The sequence below is a fragment of the Bombina bombina genome, chromosome 4 (genome assembly GCF_027579735.1).
Source record: "Bombina bombina isolate aBomBom1 chromosome 4, aBomBom1.pri, whole genome shotgun sequence".
Lineage (NCBI taxonomy): Eukaryota > Metazoa > Chordata > Amphibia > Anura > Bombinatoridae > Bombina > Bombina bombina.
In genome coordinates this window covers 545,767,628-545,788,747 of record NC_069502.1, presented here as the reverse complement: position 1 = coordinate 545,788,747, position 21,120 = coordinate 545,767,628, and the positions used below count along the sequence as shown (strand labels likewise).

At 37.1% G+C, this 21,120-nt stretch overlaps 1 protein-coding gene across 1 annotated transcript in view; it reads left to right on the top strand.

Annotated features, from left to right (window-relative positions):
• Nucleotides 1-21,120, top strand: part of UBE3D (ubiquitin protein ligase E3D) — an 875,767-nt gene that overhangs the window by 570,661 nt on the left and 283,986 nt on the right. Inside the window, exon 9 of the mRNA XM_053712029.1 lies at nucleotides 3,634-3,772. Within this exon, the coding sequence (XP_053568004.1) occupies nucleotides 3,634-3,772 (139 nt within the window). The remainder of the gene's footprint in view (nucleotides 1-3,633; nucleotides 3,773-21,120) is intronic.

Below are 21,120 nucleotides of genomic sequence, written 5' to 3'. Positions count from 1 at the left end.
CCATGGAATTCCAAACCCTGACCCTCCTGCGAGCTGCACAATGATTACTTGATTTGAGCAGGTGATAATTTATTGTAGGCCCTAAATGGCCACAGCAAAGGAATGTAAGACAACACTATGGGGCTTTAGAAGGGATGTGTACCTAGACTGCAAAACTGTTTACATTTTGTTAACAAAAGGACAATTTTAGATGTTTTAAAACATCTTTGTGCATATATTTTACAATCCAGTTTTTTTATTTTTATTTCTGATTCATATTTAAAAATGACTTTAAAAAAAGGACAATAAACACCCTGTAATCACGTTTCTGCTTTCTTTAAATAAATTAAACAAATTTGTCAGGGTTAGACTTGTGAAATCTGCCATGTGCTCGTTCCAAATTCAGGACTAGAAAAGTTACTATTTTAATGCTTAAATACTGCACTGTATTAATGAAATTGTATTGCAACATTGTTTTACCCTGCATAAATAAGCATTTTAATTTAAATTACTGTCCTCTCATTTTATCTGGTGAGATACAACCTTTATGGGGAAGAGTTAAGAGGCTTCATTTTAACAGCTTTAATCAGGGGCAGAACTACCATTGGTGCAGCAGGTGCAGTGGCACTAGGGCCCAAGTGCTGGGCGCCCCATAGCATCCAGTCTATGCAGAATGTATAAAACCTAATGCATAGGAACATTTAGTAGTGCAGGCTGAAGGTCGATCATATCTATTTTCTATCTAACATCTATCTACTCACAATCATTATACAGAGCATCATGTAAATTATTACTGTTGCTTACTACTTACTACCTTTGGAGGGCCCAAAAACATTTTTGCCCCAGGGCCCTCTGTTCAGTAGGTCCGCTACTGGCTTTACCTATATTTTTGTTTCAGTATGGTTATGATTCATACATGTTAAGTTCATTATAATACTTGTTTTACTTGGTCACACGTAGAGATATCAGTTTAAACTACAGAACCTTATAGAATATTAGTAGCTTTGTGGATGTGATCTGTTACTTCTTTTCCCAGCACTTTGGTTTGAATCAATGTGAACAATTTGATTTTCTAATACAAATATATATCAGGGTATATAATATATGCACTTCCAGGTAGCATTATTGAAAGGGTACTTGAAATTTATTGTTAAGGTCCTTGGTTCAGCTATGGCTAATCATTCATTTTGTGAAATAGCTAAATGGAGAAATAGTTGAATTATCTCTCAAATGTGCAAAACCCATGAAATTCAAAGCTTAGACTTTTTAACTTTAATGTGATTAATTGAAGAGAAATATTTCTATTTTTAAATTCTAGTACTATTTAAGTGTATCTCTGGGACAATGGAGTACAGTCAAGGTTTCAAATTGCCTTTAAGCAAACAGTTAAAACCAGATTTTTTTTTAATCAAAATTTAAGAGGCAAAGTATAATGTGTATTGATGTCATATAAGGGACAGTGGTAAATCAAAACGTACAAAACCAGTCAGTACAATAATACTAGAATATGACAGATTACTTTATTTTAATGTTCTTCTACTGATGAGTGAGCCCTCACGATTCGGTGTGGTGCATTAAAGTACTGATGTGAATGCTATAAAATGCACCCTTTGAGGGTCATAGTTGTTAGATTTTATTTTATTAAAATAACTTCTGATATCTATACTTGTAAGATTTAACAAATATTTTAAAAAATTGTGCAAAAGGAAAGAAAAAAACAATTGCAATGCAATGGTTTGTTAGGCTATTAAATGGATACGAAACCCACCAATCAGCAAGCGCTACCCAAGCGTTGAACCAAAAATGGGCTGTCTCCCAAGCTTACATTACTGCTTTTCAAATAAAGATACCAAGAGAATGAAGAAAAAATGATAATAAGATTAAATTAGAAAGTTGCTTAAATTTGCATGCTCTATCTGAATCATGAAAGAAAAAAAATTGTGTTTCATATCCCTTTAAACATTCAAAGCCAATAAACAGGCTTCTGAATAAGATTGGTCACAGCTTTACACATAAACAGTGCTGTTTGCAATAAAATGACAACATTTCTTAGCATTAAGAAAATCTGCTGTTTGCACAGCTTTGTGTACAGTAAGAGAACAATTCAATCTCAAATTGAAGCTTGGAATTGGTTTTACGATTTGCCAAGCAAAGCAGTAACGCACCAAAATGTGTTGGACAAAATCTTTACATAAATAAATCATTATAATAATGAAATTTCTCCAGTGAGCCACCTATTGATTTGGAAAAATACATCCAGCTTGTAGAGCTAAAAATAAAACTCAGTCTTTTTTAAGCTCTGTTCAAAGCTTGTACTGATGAAATATTCAGCAAAGTTTGGAAGAAAGATCAAACCAAAAATCTCAGCTAACTGTATTTTTACTCATTAGCAGCATAAATCAAAATATATGTTTCTAATGAGTCTGTATTTTTTGAGAATGCTACATTAATACAAAGGATTGCTATGTCCATCACAGATGGTAACTGCAAAGAAAAACTACGTTGGAAAACCCTTATTTTCTTACCAATATAAATACTCAAGAAAAAAAGTAATTTTAAAAACTGTAAGCCCATGCCTTTGTGTTCTTGTGTAATATTCTACAATCTTTTTACCAATTAGAAGAAATTACTGAAATAAACAGAAGGCACCTTCTACTGTGTTATTTATATATTATGTACAATTCAATGGGAAAATATTTTTTAAACCATTAAAGAACATTAAAGTAATATTTTAGAAATGCACAGTTTATGTAAGCAGCTAGCCAGTGTATTTTGAAATTTTTCCATATGGTTATTTTTGTTGTCATGGTGATCACCTGATAACTACCTGTGTTATGGGTGCAGAGCACCCCAAGTCACCTAGTAGACAGATGATAGCTATTTCTGTAGCAATTAGTTGCTACATAGAGGGGCATAAGACCTCTCATTTGAAAAGTTCATCCTCTATTTCATATGAGTTGTACTGTGTGTATGTGGTCTATGGAGCACCTAACTCCCCTATATAGGAAATACATTAGGTAGGTGATTGCTGTTTGTTCTATCATTGGAAAGAATGTACAACAGTTTTCTCATGCCCCATCTGTGTTGTATTTGGGGAGTAAAAATCACAAAAGTAAGCTAAATCCTCTTTATAAAAACTCTCCAAAATGTCTTATGATGCAGATGACAATCATTTCTATATAGGGACAATTTACACCTCATTCAAAAGTGAGAATTCCACTCATGCACCTGAACTACATTAAATAAAGAAGACGAAGTTGGTTCTGCGGTAGTATCTTCCTCAAAATAATTCTCAAGGGTATCTATTGGGCAGAGTATTACTTTTTTCCATAGTGATGAAGGGATCCATAAGAGCGCAAATGAAGCTTCAGAAAAGTGTAATTCTGTCTTTGAAATGAGGGGTCACTTGTCCCTTATGGTTATGACATTGTGCTCATTACCATCAACCAGCAATGTATATAAATACAGGGATATTTGGTCTTTAGCATTTACTCCCTAGACAGCAAGCAAGTAGGGAATGTGAAGAAAGCAATATCTATGACTTGCCTAATCCTTTTTTCATGTACATGAAAGAAAAATAACTGTATAATGCTCTTTCAGTACCTGCAATTTTGAAATATTGTATGTAATAAAAGTTTGTTCTTTTTTTTCTAGGCTATTGGATAAATGGATGAATGACACAGGAGCCCAAGCTCTAGTATTCCCAAACAGCACTTGCTTGGAACTGGCCCTGCTGCTGACTCTCAACAATGCATCCCTTACACCCTCTCTGCGTTTCATGAATAATTGGAAGGTATTTGCTCTTATATTTTCTTGGAATTACTTGTTTATCTGAATATTTGTATAATGTGCCATAGAGAAATACAAAGTTGTTGAATAACTTGCATTCAATAGCTTTCAAAACTAAATACTGCATCGTAAGAATAATATATAAATTGATGTTAGGTGCATTACATGGAGGATTTTGCATCACAATTACCTCCCAAAATTTTGAAGGTGGAGTCACAGGTGTTCAGTGGTTGAATTTTAGGGTGTGTGATGGACGGGACCAGGCAGAGTTGAGGTGTGTTTAGGGCAAACCTTAAAACCTTGGACATATACTGTGGTCTGTTGAGAGGTCTACAAATAGAGATAGACTTGATGATTTGTTCAGCACGTTGCATTAATTAAGCTTAAGCATTCTAGTTGGTACATGTGAATGCTACAATGGTTAGGGGTTCCTTCCTTAGAGACTTTATTGGTACTTTAATTGGGTTTTGATGATATTCTCATAAACATGTTTAGGAACTATTGACTGTTAAAGCCTTTGTTATTTATAAGAAATTTGGTTTTCTAAGTCGCCAATCCACATCAGCTTCCCTACAGTTACAGTCTCTACAATGGCTTCCCATAGGGTTTAGAATAAAGTTCAAAATGCTGATCCTAACCTACGGCTCTCAAAAGCCTCACACCCAAATATAACTCCTTACTTGTCTCCAAATACTCTGTGAACTGCCCTCTTCTATCAACTATGTTTGTTCTCTCTTATTTTTACTTTTTTATGCCTCTCAAGACATTTTATGTGCTGCTTCTTCTCTGAGGAATTCTCTACCCCGCTCCAGCAAACTTGTATAGCTTCAAGTGCTGTTTGAAAACCTACTTATTTAGAGGATTACCATTCACTTTTGACAGGTCCTCTTCATCATAACCAACAAAATATATCTTAAACTGACTTATCTCACTTCTACAACTACAATCATACCCCACTAGCTATTCTACTCTTTGTCTTCCCAACTTTCAGCCTGTAAACGATAAGTTCCTTGGCACTGGGGCCTACTCCTGATGCATTTGTTTAGTGTGTTTTTGCATGCTTTGTACCATGTAACATACTCAAGAAGTTTGACATTGAACAAAAAGGTAGCACATAGACAAAAAAAATGTAAAAATGTATTTTAACAGGTTTAAGGTGTAGAATTTTATAAGTTTAAACTATACTTTGGCAAACTACTGAAAATTTATTTTTCTTCATAAATGGAAAGAGTCCACAGCTGCATTCATTACTTTTGGGAATTCAGAACCTGGCCACCAGGAGGAGGCAAAGACAGCCCAGCCAAAGGCTTAAATACCCCTCCCACTCCCCTCATCCCCCAGTCATTCTTTGCCTTTCGTCCCAGGAGGTTGGCAGAGAAGTGTCAGAAGTTTTCTATAGTCTCTTATGGAGGGTAGTACTCTTCGGGATGGGACTGGAGTTTTAAGTAATCCTGTCAGTCTCTCAGTGAGAGCATGGGTGAAAGTTAGAGTCCGGAGATACAGGGAGAGTCTTTCTGTGAAACCATCCCGACTCATATTAACAGCTCCACAAGCAATCAGCGTTGATGAGTTTCGCTGCCTGCTTTCTTCTCTCAAGTCCATGTCAGAAGCGATGCTACTATCTGTCACACTTGAAGGGCTGTGTTCCTGTTTCACGGCATAGATAACGGTAAGATTTTTTCATTTTACTTTCTTTATTATTGTATTGTAATACAAATGTTTTCTCGAGAGGCTACCACCTTTCGGGACGAACTATAACTCAGGGTCTCAGTGAGGCTCCTTTTGTATCTTGGAATCAAGGGTTAATATCTCCTGAGGGTTGTTATTGAATAGGGGGGTTTAATCATGTTTGTTATGTGATTCGCCCTGCTTATGTGTAGTGTTACTTAGGCTCATGGCTTGTGGAACATAACGGCCTTTGGAAGTGACGCGGCCTTTACGGTTGGGCGTGCTTTTTCTGCACTGTACGGTTCACCTGGTCACCGGGCGTGGTTACGTTTTGGCTGTGCATTTCTGCATTCATGACGTGTGGCGACGGAATAATTCTGGTCCGCTGGTGTCTGGTTCATAGGAGGTGGTGAGTGCCTCAGCCATTGTGGGTGTCAGGTGCTGTTTACATTTTCTTATTTGGTCTGTTTTTTGTATTCAATATCCCAGTTATGGAGGATTCTGATAATGTGGAGATGGACGTCTCTAGTTCAGATTCTGCTCCTTGTGAAGAATACAAATTGGCCCGGATGATACATGCCTATCAGTTATGTTCCGAATGCCGTTTTAGAGTGCTCAATTCCTCTGGATCTGGGAATTCTCAGTCTTCTCCTTTGAATGGCTTGCAGAATTAGATATGAGGATAAAGTAATCTTCTTATAGTCTTGTTTATAGAGTATCTTTTTCCAGTTCTGAGCTTGGAAGAACAGGATCCCTGTAGGGCTGGTCCTGCAGGTGTGTCTATTCTTCTTTTATTTTAATCCAGTTAGGATGATTTTTTATTTGGTTTGAGCTGAGGTTTGAGCTGAGGTTTATTGTATATTCCCTTCAGTAATTTTTTTTCTGGAATCAATACTCGCAATTTTTGATCACACTGTTCTAGTGTGAGGACATGTTTAGTCCTATGTTTGTCTGTTGTTTATTCTCTATCTCTAGGGGTGATTATATGCGGCCTTGAAGTTGATGACCCTTGGTTTCAGGCTGGTCCTGATTGGGTTCAGATCCTTCTGTCTTGCGGCCTTTTTCAGACATGTGGCGCCTGTTCTGCCTAGCTGGTCCGGTTAGGGCGCTGAGTGCGTCACATTTTTATTTGTGTTATTTCTTGTTTTTATTTTACAAGTTTTCAGCTAAGCATTCTGAGAGGACCTGAGGGTCAGTGAGGCATGGGGGATTGGTTCCATCCTTATTTGCCTTTCAAGCTGGTCGACGGGGACTCGTGAAGTTCCATTGTGACACACTCAGTTGTTTCCGATATTTTGTCGGGAATTAGAGTGTTCCTTCCCTGCGTGGGTTGGAGGTTTGGAGGACTTAAGGCCTCCTTGCCGCCAGTTTCTGTCGGTTGTGCCTTTAAGGGGATCTTTAAAATTGTCCTTTTTTTAGACTTGTTCCTTTTGAAGTTCTCTTCCTTCGAGTCGAGATTTCTGGACTTTGTTCGTTTCTCCTTAGCGGTTTTGACCGCCTTATGGGGAGGGTCGTGTGGCTTTTTCCTACTTTCGGGAGTTTGTTGTTTCCCTATCAGGGACGTTAGGCTGTGTTGTCTCCTCCGAGCTTTGCTTAGGGCTTTTTTCTACCAGGTTTTGCGATGCTCTGCATTCTTTTTCCTTGGGTGTGGTCCTCTGGTTACGTACTCTGAGGAGATATGGAGACTAGCCTTTGTTTTACTCGCTCTTCGGGTGACCTTGTCCTCGATGTTCTCCCTTGGTCTCTAGAGTCTTGGCGCGCCTCTGTCGTGCCCTAGCTCCTTTATGAAGTGTGGGACTCCTGCAAGGGGTGTTTTCTTCCTTTTGGCTTGGGATTTATGAGTGAGTCTTGTCCACGTTCTCCGGGTTAGTCTGGTTATTCCCCTGTGAGGTATGATTCTTTCAGACAGGGTATTTGTGTTCCCTGGGGTGGTGTTTGTATTAAATAATTCTGGTGCTCGGGCCCATAGTTTTTGTTTGTGATCTTTCTGGATGTCCGGAAACTTAGATCCTGTGGCTGGTTTGGCGCAATCCAGTTTTTAGAGGGAACATAGGCTATGGCCTAAGGACTGGCTAGTTGAGCCTGCTAGCAGCTTGCCCAGGTTTTCTGTGCACTTTCGTATACGCTCCTTATGGCTTGCCTTGTCCTTTGAACGGTGTATGCTCCCCTTCAGGGGGAGTTCTTTCTGTGTTTATCAGGACGTCTGGATGATTTTCATTCAGCTTTTGTTTTCATCATACTATGGCTCATGTCTTGTGAGCATGTGTGCTGTTCTTATATATGCTTTTTCCTTTGGGGGGTTAGTTTGCCTCCTTATGGAGGGGGGGGGGGGGGTTTCTTCTCTCTGGAGGGTTGTTGTCCTGTCCTGTGTTCAGGAGGTTGGAACAGGGTTTTTATCTTGTAAAGGAGAGCAGTCTGCTCTTCTGGGGTTTGTTCTGTTCCATCTGTGGAGATGAAGTCTCCATGTTGAGACTGTAATAGAGGGTTGTGCTAGGTCTTCATAGGGATCTACTGTATTTTTCTATGTTCATCTCCTATGGGGTTCTCCTTGGGAGTACCTATTTGAAGGAGCTTTTTGGGTTGGCACCTGAGCTCTGTTGGGGTGGCTGAGTTCACCCCTTCTGTCCTTCCCTGGGGGCTGGTGATTGGGATCCTTTCTGTTCCCCTGTTTTTCAGACCTGCCTGTCGCTTGGGCTGGTCCGGTGTTGGAGCAGGATCTGAGATCTGTTGTTCGTCCTCGGGTCTTTTGAGGTTCGGTGAGTCTCCTTGAGTTTATGTGCTTTTTCCATGTTCAAGATATGTGAGAAGGACTGGCGGCTTTTGGATAGCCTGTGATGTGCCCACTGCTTAGTGGATGTTTAGCAGTCTGACAGTTTAGTGTTTGATATCTATCTTCAGCTTCTCTTTACTTGCCTGCACGTATTCTATTTTCAGAGTCATCCTGGTATGACTGTGGCGTGTGGTGTTGACTCAAGTGTTCCCTTATCTGGGTTTGCTGCACGTATTTTGATATTCTGAGTTATCTTGCGACTTCAGGACACCGTCTTCAGTTGTCTTTAGGGTGCGGTTGCACTGTATTTAGCAGAAGTTTTCTTCTCTGTTTCAGATTCCTGGTCTTAACCTTGTGGTTTCTGTACAATCTGGGTGTTGCCTTCCTTGTTTCTTGAGACCGGTTAGGGTCTCTGTGAGCTTGGCTCGGTTCTCGGGGTTCCTTATTTTTATTTGGAACTTGTTGCTCCCTATTTAGGGTCTCTTCGGGGTTCCTTGATTTTTTCTTCCATGTCTTCTCCTTTTGGGAGTTTACGGCAGTTGATCCTTTTCTCTAGTAAGGGGTGTGTTGTTGGGGACTGACTGCTGGGCGACGGTGTCTCCTGGAGGCGTGTTGGCTCAGCAAGGCTTATGGACAATCTGCGGGTCAGTGTCCTTGGGGCCTTTTCCTTTTTCAAAGTTTCCTCAGCTTCGGACGAAGCAGGTTTTTTTGTGGGTAGGGATTGTAGGCCTGGTGCCCTCAGAATGGACCGCCTTTTGTACCCTCCCATTGTAGCATTCAGTGTCCTCTATAACTTGAGAATTGTCTTCCCAAAAGTAATGAATGCAGCTGTGGGCTTTTTCCATTTATGAAGTAAAACTTAAATTATGCTTACCTAATAATTTTACTTTTCTTCAGATGGAAAGAGTCCAAAGCTCTACCACTCGTGTTTTTCTGTGGGGCGTCTGTTATTTTTATTCTTCTGGCACCTTTTCACCCTGATATTTCTTCTACTGTTCCTTGTTCCTCGGCAGAATGACTGGGGTATGAGGGGAGTGGGAGGAGTATTTAAGACTTTGGCTGGGATTTCTTTGCCTCCTCCTGGTGGCCAGGTTCTGAATTCCCAAAAGTAATGAATGCAGCTGTGGACTCTTTCCATCTGAAGGAAAGAAAATTATCATGTAAGCATAATATAAGTTTTCTCATTTATGGAAATGGAGGGATTGAATTGTTTCCCATTCATTGTACAGCTGGTGTTTTGTTGGTCAAATGTGCTTGGACACTACTTAAAGGGACACTGAACCTAAATTTTTGCTTTCGTGATTCAGATAGAGAAGGCAATTTTAAGCAACTTTCTAATTTACTCCTATTATCAAATTTTCTTCATTCTCTTGGTATCTTTATGTGAAAAGCAAGAATGTAAGTTTAGATGCCGGCCCATTTTTGGTGAACAACCTGGGTTATTCTTGCTGATTGGTGGATTAATTTAACCGACCAATAAACAAGTGCTGTCCAGGGTTCTGATCCCAGAAATAGCTTAGATTTCTTTTTTCAAATAAAGATAGCAAGAAAACGAAGAAAAATTGATAATAGGAGTAAATTAGAAAGTTGCTTGAAATTGCATGCTCTATCTGAATCACAAAAGAAAAAAATTGGGTACAGTGTCCCTTTAATATTTTATTTTGAAAAGTTTTTTTTTTTTTTTTTTTACATGAGTTTACAAACAATACCCAAATCAAAAAAATTCAATAAAAACAACAACTCCACTGTTATGGATAATTTGTTGTTAGGGTCAGAAAAAGATGTAATTTTTATGTAATGTTTTCAAGTGTGTCTGGGGATCTTTAAAGTGAATGTCAATTTAGATGAGTCGGTGCCCGGTTTTTAATAATCCTATTAAAAACAAGGGCACTTTAATTCATCAAAATTGACATTTCACTTGTTTTCTTCAAATACTTACCCCCGGCCTTCAGAAGCCTCTTCATACATCAGAAATGACGAATCAGGCCTCCTCCAATTACGGCTCCCCCTCCCCCCTCCCCGGGGACTCTTGGCCTGAGGCAACAATGTGATTGGAGGAAGCAGGATTCATCATTTTGGACCCACAAAGAGAGCTTGCGACGGGCGGAGGAAGCGCTGCAGCGGCCATCAGGATTAAAAGGTAAGTATTTGAAGAAAACTAGTGAAATGTAAATTTTGATGAATTACAGTGCCCTTGTTTTTAATAGGATTATTAAAAACCGGGCACCGATTCATCTAAATTGATATTCATTTTAAATGTGGGAATTTTCTTGTTCTTTTTCAACATTATGATAGACCCATTCGTAATACCAGCGTTTTATTTTTGGTAATAAAGTAATATTCTTCATAAAGGCCTTGGCAATTTTGTTAAGAATCTATAAGCCAGCCAAAATAATTAGGAGATGGAAGGTTTTAGCCAGCCACATATAACGTTTAAAGGGATACTAAACCCAATTTTTTTATTTCATGATTCAGATAGAGCATGAGATTTTAAGCACCTTTCTAATTTACTCCTATTATCAATTTTTTTTTGTTCTCATGCTATCTTGATTTGAAAAAGCAGTACTGTAAGCTTTAGAGCCGGATCATTTTTTGTTCAGCACATGGGTAGCACTTCCTGATTTGTGGCTAAATGTAGCAAACCAATCAGCAGCTCTACCAAGGTGCTGAACTAAAAAATGGGCCGGCTCCTAACCTTTTATTACTGCTTTTTCAAATCAAGATAACATGAGAACAAAGAAAAATTGATAATAGGAATAAATTAGAAAGTTGCTTAAAATTAAATGCTCTAACTGAATCATGAAAGAAAAAATGAGGGGTTAGTATCCCTTTAAGCCAGTTGGGATGTGGTAGTGGAGGAAGCTGTGTGCGTTAAAGGGACACTGAACCCAAAATTGTTCTTTCGCTATTCAGATAGAGCATGGAATTTTAAACAACTTTCTAATTTACGCCTATTATCAAATTTTCTTCATTCTCTTGGTATCTTTATTTGAAATGCAAGAATGTAAGTTTAGATGCCGGCCCATTTTTGGTGAACAACCTGGGTTGTCCTTGCTGATTGGTGGATAAATTAATCCACCAATAAAAAAAGTGCTGTCCAGAGTTCTGAACGTAAAAAAAAGCTTAGATGCCTTCTTTTTCAAATAAAGATAGCAAGAGAACGAAGAAAAATTGATAATAGGAGTAAATTAGAAAGTTGCTTAAAATTGCATGCTGTATCTGAATCACAAAAGAAAAAAACTGAGTTCAGTGTCCCTTTAAGGGTAACCTGACAGGCTTCATTAATGGAATAGTCTAGTCAAAATTTAAACTTTGCTGACTCAGAGTAGAGCATGCAATTTTAAGCAACTTTCTAATTTACTCCTATTATCAAATTTTCTTCATTCTCTTGCTATCTTTATTTGAAAAAGCAAGAATGTGAGCATAGAAGCCGGCCCATTTTTGGTTCAGCACCTGGGTATCACTTCCTTATTGGTGTCTAAATGTAGCCACCAATCAGCAAGCGCTACCTAGGTGCATGAACCAAAAATGGGCCAGCTGTTAAGCTTACATTCAAATAAAGATACCAATAGAACGAAGAAAAATTGATAATAGGAGTAAATTTGAAATTTGTTTAAAATTGCATGCTCTATCTGAATCATGAAAGTTTAGTTTTAACTAGACTATTCCTTAAAGTTGTACGGAGAGGTTTTTTTAATGTCTGGGTGAGTGTGGTGGGCAGCTGTGCCAACAGTGACTGTGGGAGGTGTCGCTGTCAGCCCCACACCTCTCTTTTACAAGGACCCGTGGTCAGGGTTAATTTAGAAGCATTAATATAATGATGTATTAAGGTTTCTTTCATTTGGATGTATTTTTAAATTCTATGTTTCTTTTGGTTCTGTGATAAGGAAACACAACTAGGCAATTATTTGATAATGTGCTGGATTACATTTATGGCTGCAGTAGAATTGCAAATACCCGTCAATTCATTTCCTTCACCTATTTAAATAAAATATTTTTAAATATATGAATTTGTTTTGATTGTATTTTGTTTGGTAATGCGCAGCTTTTTTGGTAAACCAAAAATGATCTAACCTGGTTTTGCTACTACTGCCATAAACTTTGTTATAAATTATGACTTGTGATGAAGGGTGCCCTCTTCAGTATCTGCTGTTTAAATAAAGTAAAAAGAAAAAATAGAAATAAAAAAATAAAAAACAATCTGAAGAACTACTTTACATATTAAAGCAAATATTTGAAGATTGGACAAATTATTAAATTTTACCAAAATGACTAACTCAATTTGTAATTTTGAATGGTTTTTAAAACAGAGCTGAACTTTTCCATTAGTGACACAGTTTGTTAGATAACATATTAGTTAATTTACCATCTATTACAAAATAAATTACTGTTACCTTTTCTTTGCCAACGTTTGCATGCAATCTTATTTTGCTGTGAATATGTGAAAATATAAAGCATAGGGCTTGACTCTGTTACATAGCAGCAGCTGATCAATATTTAAGCTCACATTAAACATTAATAAGGATTAAAACAGGCTTAATACCACAATTCATGTGAATTTAATCACCATCAGGTATTATGAAACTTCAGAAAACATTTATTCATTGTCTACTCAGCTGGACTGGATTTTCTTAAAGGGACACTGAACTCAATTTTTTTCTTTTGTGATTCTGATAGAGCATGGAATTTTAAGCAACTTTCTAATTTACTCCTATTATCAATGTTACTTCATTCTCTTGGTATGTTTATTTGAAAAGCAAAAATGTAAGTTTATATGTCGGCCCATTTTTGGTGAACAACCTGGGTTGTCCTTGCTGATTGGACAGCTAAATTAACAAGTGCTGTCCATGGTACTGAATCAAAAAATTGCTGGCTCCTTAGCAAGATATAGCAAGAGAACGAAGAAAAAATGATAATAGGAGAAAATTATAAAGTTTCTTAAAATTGCATGCTCTATCTGAATCATGAAATAAAAAAATTGGGTTCAGTGTCCCTTTAATTGTGGGTAATTTAATCTATATATGTATGTGTATATATATATATATATATATATATATATATATATAATGTAATCAGGAGTATTTTTATTTGGCCATCTTAGGGAAAAATAGATTGACGCTAGGAAATGTGTATACAATTTTCTATTCAAGATGTTCGTCTCTTCAAAGTTCTCTATTCTGCTATTCCGTATTAATGTTTCTATACTTGAGATTTATACTAATGGCTAATTACTTAAAATGTATATTTCAGCTTTATAATCGTGAATGCATTTGGATTATACGTATATTAATTATGGTAGTTCAGAGAACTATTATTGCTGTTTTATGTTGGAAATAAGTCTATATGGAGGTAACCTTTGTGTAACTATATAAAATAACTTTTTTCATACCTCCCACCATGTCAACAAATTATCTTTGTGATTGTTGTGCTAATAAACAGTTGGTTCTTAAGTTTTTTCTCTCCCAGTAACACTGTTTAAAGGGATTTACTAGCATTCATGTTGCTAAAGGGTGTTTCGAAGTAGGGTTGCCACCTCGGCAATGTATTCCTGGACACTTATGAGTTACACATGCTGCAGGGTGTGCATGGAGGAACATGAATAGTGCCGTGCAGGATCACTATTTTTTTTGCTGTCCCGCAGCACAATGAATGTTTCCCTCTGAACACCCTGCAGCATGTGTAACTCATAAGTGTCCAGGAAAACATGGCCGAGGTGGCAACCCTAGTTCCAAGGGTTACAGTGCCAGTCATAAGGCATTTTTTTTACTGACATAAAGTGGTAAAAAGTTGCTTTCTCCATTTTTGTTTCTGGCAGATAAAGGGGTAACACCTCTGATCTTTTTTGTAAGGCTGTTACTAATTAGAATAAAGCATGGCTGTAATAGTGTTGCTGGCTTCTCTGGGGGCTAAACTTACTGATCTGCGTGTCATGACAAAGCCCAGACTTGAACCTGGAACCGGGTTCTCTGTTGTTCTATCCTCTTTGTCACCAGATGGCTTGTACACAGGCTGAGGTTTCTGTTACCTGCAGCTCTGGCTCTCTGGCTCCACCTGCCTTCCAGCTGAAGGTAATCATGTAATCAGCATTATGCTATTTAAGGCAGGTTTCCTTATATTCTCTAAGGACTATTCTAGGTACTTAGCTTGTTTCTTCTCTGCATTCTTGGTACTGACCTTTGGCCTGATCACAGATTTTCCTTTGCCTGTTTGCTTTATGCTTTAATCCTGCCTTCTTCTGCTTTCTGTGCTGCACAGCAAATGTTAACCTGGACTGCTCTGCCATATACTTGCTTGTGTACTGTTGGTATCCAGTTCCTGCTCTCCTTGTTGCATCATACTCAAGTATCCTGATTGCAAATTTTCAACATTTCCTGCCTGCATCTTGTATCCTGTATACAGCTCTGCATGTGTTAATCTTGGCTGCTTTGAACCTGTGGTGCTCCGCACGCCTTGTTGCAGCATACTCAAGTATCCTGTTGGCCAAGTATTTACAAGTCCTGTCTGCATCCTTATTTCTCAGTACTGCATTCCTGAATCTCTTCCTGTACCATCTGTCTACACATCCTCACTACCAGATCATAGTTTACCAGTACTGTGTCATCCATCTATATTGTGCGTTTTGCCTTTGTGTCCTGCCTGCCAGCATTGAGACTGTCTGAACTGTTACCTGTCTTGTAGACTTGCCTTACCTCCAGTCTGCATTTATTATGTACCTTTAATCTCAGTATATTGTACTAGTTTCATTATGCTTAGAAGGAGAGACTCGCGTAGACACCACACATCTCTAGCTCCAGAACCTTATACCTCTGCACAACAGCTCCCAACACCTGCACCCGCTCCCACGAGGAGCATGACACTGTGTGTTACTGGTAAAAAAAATCTAGAGACCATTGTTCTGTGTATTACTGGCATTTTAAAGGGACAGTCAAGACCAAAAAAACTTTCATGTTTCAAATAGGGCATGTAATTTTAAACAACTTACCAATTTACTTTTATCACCAATTTTGCTTTGTTCTCTTGGTATTCTTAGTTGAAAGCTAAACCTAGGAGGTTCATATGCTAATTTCTTAGACCTTGAAGGCTGCCTCTAATCTAAATTCATTTTTTTAGTTTTTCACCACTAGAGGGCATTAGTTCACATGTTTCATATAGATATCATTGAGCTCATGCACGTGAATTTACCATGGAGATAGCTCTGATTGGCTAAAATGCAAGTCTGTCAAAAGAACTGAAATAAGGGGGCAGTCTGCTGAAGCTTAGATACAACGTAATTACAGAGGTAAAACATGTTTAATTATAACTGTGTTGGTTATGCAAAACTGGGGAATTGGTAATTAAGGGATTATCTATCTTTTAAAACAACAATAATTCTGGTGTTGACTGTCCCTTTAAATAACAGCTCTAGGCACTGCTGTCACAAAGAAATTATATCATTGCTGTGTGTTACCGGCAGCCTAGGGGGTGTTGGAACCAAAGAGGTGTGTCTTGCATGTAACCAATGGAGTGAACTCACTGTCTATTATGTGTTACTGGTTTCAAATTACCAATTTGCAATACAAATTACTGCTTTTCAAATACTAAGTGCAGAAAAATCTGATCAGCATAATTTGGAAAATGTCAATTTATTGAAACTTAGCTCCCATAATTTGCATATTAATGATCCCTTTTAATCATTAAACACTCACTACATTCAACAAATTAAATTGGTAAAAAAAATGTAAAGAAGGTGTCTTAGATATTTTATTAGAGATTATAGTGCAATCTAAAAGTTTAAAAACCTAAATAGAGTGGACATTTCCTTTTAAAAGGATGTAAACACAAATGTAAAATACATAGCAGTGCATTTCAAACTTGCATAGAAGGTTGTTGCACTATACCTGCACGAGACAGGAATGTTTGTAAACAAAGTGATGAATGCTCAGCAGGTTGTCTACTTAATTAGAGCTATCGCAAAACCAGCTCTATCTCTTACTAGGAGTATTTTGGCTAATATTTGTGTAAAAATGCTTCTATGCAATTTTGAAATGCACTACTCTGTTTTTCAAATATGGCTGCTGCATGTCCCTTTAAATATAAAACAATTGGAAGGCTGTTGCTTCCTCGGGTTGTAAGTTATACATAAGTAATTAAATGCCCTATCCTCCTTGCATGCTGTATTATAACATAACAGTCATAGAACTGACTGAACAATAGCAATAACTTATAACTACCGTCCTTGGACTTAAGGAAACGAGCTGTGTAGCCCTCATCCTGCCTCAGACCCCTGCTGAAAACACCATAGTGATGCCCAGTCTAAAGATTGCCGCTTTACCAGATTAAAAGGGGAGGGAGGGAAGCTGTGAAGACGAGTTCTAAAGAGGGTCTGGGGCCTGTCACTTGACTTCTTATAAGTAAGCCAATTCCCCATCCACACTAATGCAACATTGTTGCCCCTTCACAGCAGCTTACTCCTAAGGGCCTTAATTCTTATGTTTGTTTCAGGCTATTCTGCCCTCCACTGCCTTTTTTTGTGACAGCAAAACTACTTCTAGCACTTTCCATTTCAGACGAAGTTCATACATTAGATAGATCAAAATAATCACCTGTTTCAAACTGTGATCTTTTGCAGTAGAGAAGACATAAGTACTTACTGCAGTATGAGCATAGAAGTAAGTCTCACTATACCGGACATCAGATCCTGATATCTCTGTTTAGACTTCAGATGCTCTGTTTAAAACATTAGGAGCCCAGCAGAGGAAAGATATATTTCCACAAAACTATCTATTATCGATGTATTGTTTGAAGACAAACTTTTTTTTTTTTTTTTTGGTTTGTGTCGGCCAATTCTAGTTTTCCTGATATGTTTCCAAAATGAGTGTGTAATAAATGGCATTATACTGGGCTCTGTTAGCCCTTTGTGTGGGCTCCTTGTTTGCTAGTGCATTCATGCCCTGTGTCTGATTTTGATATATGGGAGTGTTTAGCAGCAGAATAATGCATTTACATTTGATTCTTCTGTTTTTACTGAAATGTCAGCCCTTCCGATTTAATGTTGCCTATTGACTGTTAGGGTCACAAGGGTTAAGTAATGGTTCCTCGAGATTAATCTTTTAGGGAGAAAATGTTTACGAATTAGCAGAGTTGTGAAAAATCATTCAAGCTTTTCAGAAATAGAAATGTATGTCTAAGGAAATGCTGAGTTTGTTGTATGCTATATTGATTTGTTTTACAACCTACAGGCATTTTTGAAGAGTTCAAAATACAACCAGTGTTACTCAAGGGGTAGATCTTTTTGTGTAGAATTTATGAGAATCATTAATACCCAATCAAGGTTTATAATACAAAAAAAATGTGTGTCAAAGAGGCCATTAGATCAACAGAACCCGACTGTTAGATCTGGAATTAAACCAGGAGTTTAGGATATCCTTAATGGAAGAGAATTGTTGACATGTATTTATTTGTGTCTTCTCAAAGACTATGCACAATTGTACTACTACATTAGCTGTGCCATTTAAATTAAACAGACTTTTAGATCGGATTTTTATCATTCATTTTCGTCCTGTAATTGTATTTTGAGTTTGAGTTTGGTTTGCTTTACAAATCTACTGTCACATATTAGAATGCTACCTATACTATTTATTGAGTTTATTACTATTATGGTTAGTATTGTTATTATATATTTTTTTTTATTAAAAGGAATGAGGTCGAAATTGAAATGTGCATAGGTGCTTTTTTATTTGTAATATGAGCATTTTTGCAATATACTTCTATCAGCAAAAATGCTTCTAGTAAAATGTATTACTGTTTTTCTGCGGCATACGCACATATCCTATGAAGTTCTGTGCACCGGTATTCAAACACCACACCTTCTCAGAGAGTCAGCAGTGGACGGTATGATACAAATGACATCTTCAGAAGCAATACACACCAACAGCAGCTCTCTGACAAGGTTTAGTGTTTGAATACTGGTGCCGGGGACCTCACAGCGTGTGAGCGTATGCCGCTGAAAAAACAGAAATACATTTTGCTAGAAGCATTTTTGGTAATGGAAGAATATTGCAAAAATCCTTATATTTCAAATTTAAATGCACCCACACACATTTCATTTTTTACCTTTATATCCATTTAAGCTTAGCAGATATCAGCATTGGTCTATTTACTGTTGTTTTGGTTCCTTATCTCAGTCAATGCTCTCTATTAATCATGCTCTTGTCTTGTACTAATTATTACCAACTACTTATTTATAACTAGCACTATTAGTTACCAATGTTTTTCTTCATAAAGCCTCAGAATTGGTTTTATTGCTTCCTCTCCTCAAACCTTTTAAATCAATTTACTAGTTCTCTTCAAGACAAATGATCAGTAATGTATTTACTTTCATATAAAAACAAAACAAAAAGAAGACCCCTATTTCTTATATAAACATTTCTCAGGAGAGAAAATAACAAATGATATACAATCACATTGTACCATGCGCTGATCCTTGAAGATCAGTATGAATAAGAGTATTGGGATACATGGTTATTATCTTTCCAATAACGTTGTCCCAAGAGACTTTAGAATTTGGTTGTTTCCATCCTATAATGAGGTCACTCAGGAATTTAAAAATCAGTGAGAAGATAAATCAACAGATTGTTCTTTGAACCTAGTGACATGATTAATTTCGACCATGTGAAGGAATAACTGAAGAAAGTTAGCGGATAGTGATTGATAAATAAGTTGAACGGATCTGAGACTCTGACACTCTCAAATACATGAAAAGCTGCTGCCAGATCTATCTGAAATAGATAAAGGGGCATTCTAGACCACGTCAAATAAAGAAGCTTTTACAAGAAGACTAATTTTTAACCTTAAAAACGACATTTTCTAAAATGGCTTTCTTGCCTAGCTGAAGCCTCTGATGATCTCTGTGTGTGCCACTGCTTTTCATCCTCTCATTGATTACTATAGTTCAGCTCTGGGTTTGCTTGTGGCTAATTCATCGGAAAGCATGTTTGGAGTGTAGTGAAAAATGGTTGTTTTAGAAGGTGTTTAAGCTTAAAACATATCCCACTTTTAAATACTGCTTCATGTTAAACGAACTAGAATGTCCCTTCAAAGGAACATCAAAGTAATTTGTTGTATGCATCAGAAATGCATTGCAAAAGATCTGTGTACAAAACAAATAGTTTAACCAAAATTTGCATAGTTTTGCAGCCTAGAGAGACGCCTTGAATTGTCTATTTAAAAAAGTCTATTGACCATCTCCTTTGCTGTGGTCAATTGGATACATATAAATTGGCTCCTACGCATAATAATCAATGTGCATATACTTTTGTCAGAGTTCTGAAATGCTCAGAATGCATACAGGCATTTCAGGGGCGTGTGAAAAAACTGCACATTTACGATCTATTACAAGTGTTTACCATGAATAATTCAACCTTTTATTAAAAATGTAATGTTGAAATGAATATCCTTTTAAGAAAATATTTTGAGAAAAATAAAAAGGAAATTCAAAAGAAACAAAGATTGTAAACAGGCCTAGAACATCTATGTATGGAATATTTCTAAGGATTGTAAACGTGTGAATGTTGACTAAACATCTTGTGCTAATTTACTTTGGAGAATGGTCTCTGGACCACTAGATCTTGAACTATTTTAACATGATTACCTCCCAGTCTGAAGCTACCACTCTTTTTTTATTATTATTAATTTAACGTAAAAATAGCAGAAGTGGAAGAATGCAAGGGTATATGTTGCAGCATGCTGCATGTTATTAGTAATAATTTAGCCGATGTTCAGCTGTGGTTCACTCCTTGCTCTTGCACACTTTTTCATGTTTCTGTTTAAGTAGGTTGCAGGTGCTACATCTTTATTTTCTATAACATGCTTTAAAAATATGTGCAGGAGTGATTTGTAGACCAGAGCTGCAAAAACAGAAGCCCTTTCATTAATATTCTGTAGGAAAGCAAAATATTATTATTTTTTAAACTAGTATCGTTTTAAGTCAAAGGGGCATAATTGTATATTTAAAGGAACAGTTAAGTCAAAAATTAAACTTTCATGATTCAGATAGACCACACAATTTAAAAAAAAATTCCAATTCACTTCCATTATGTGCACATTCTATTTATATACACACTTTCTGAGGCACTAGCTCAGCTCCTTCTGAGCGTGTGCAAGATTCACAGGATATACTTATATGTATTTTGTGATTCGCTGATTACTGTCACATGATGTATTAGGGAAGAAAATGTAACTGAAATTTGTCAGAAACAATTCTGATACTCATTTGAAATGCAAGCAACGTGCTTTTTAATATGCATTTATTGATTATGCTATTCTACTGTGTTAAGTGGTTCTTTAGAATGCAATTGGAATTCTAATGTGTTTGTTGGGATGATCATATGCACAAGAAAAGGGGGGATGTCAGGTGTACTGATATGCATTTCAGATTCACTTTTATGTTACTTGAATTTAAAAAATCTTTTCACTTTCTGTAGGAGTTTCATTGTTGTGTTTTATATACTCAAATATTATTTTACTCTAAATGTTACAGACCGCACAGCTTAGAGCTTTTAAAAGTACTATCCTAACTATATAAAGTGTGGCAAACATCTAGAGATCCATTGTTATTTACAAAGGACGTGTCAGGCCTCAGGGAAAATGAATTGTCTCTGCTAATGCCTTTAATTTAGACAGATGCCACCAGTCATTCTATGGGGAATGTGACTTCATCCTCTACCCTCAGTATTTTCGTCACCAGGACTCCACTGGGATGTTAAAGCTTAGGATCTGTTCCCAAATTATACCTGCTCATGGTTCACTGAAATCCTCTGTGGACCTTGTAAAAATTAATGATGCATAAAATGCTTGGCACACAGATACAGCAATCATCCTAAATCTCAAGAAAATAAGAAATTCCATTGCTCGTCCTAAGTGATTATTTTTCTTCT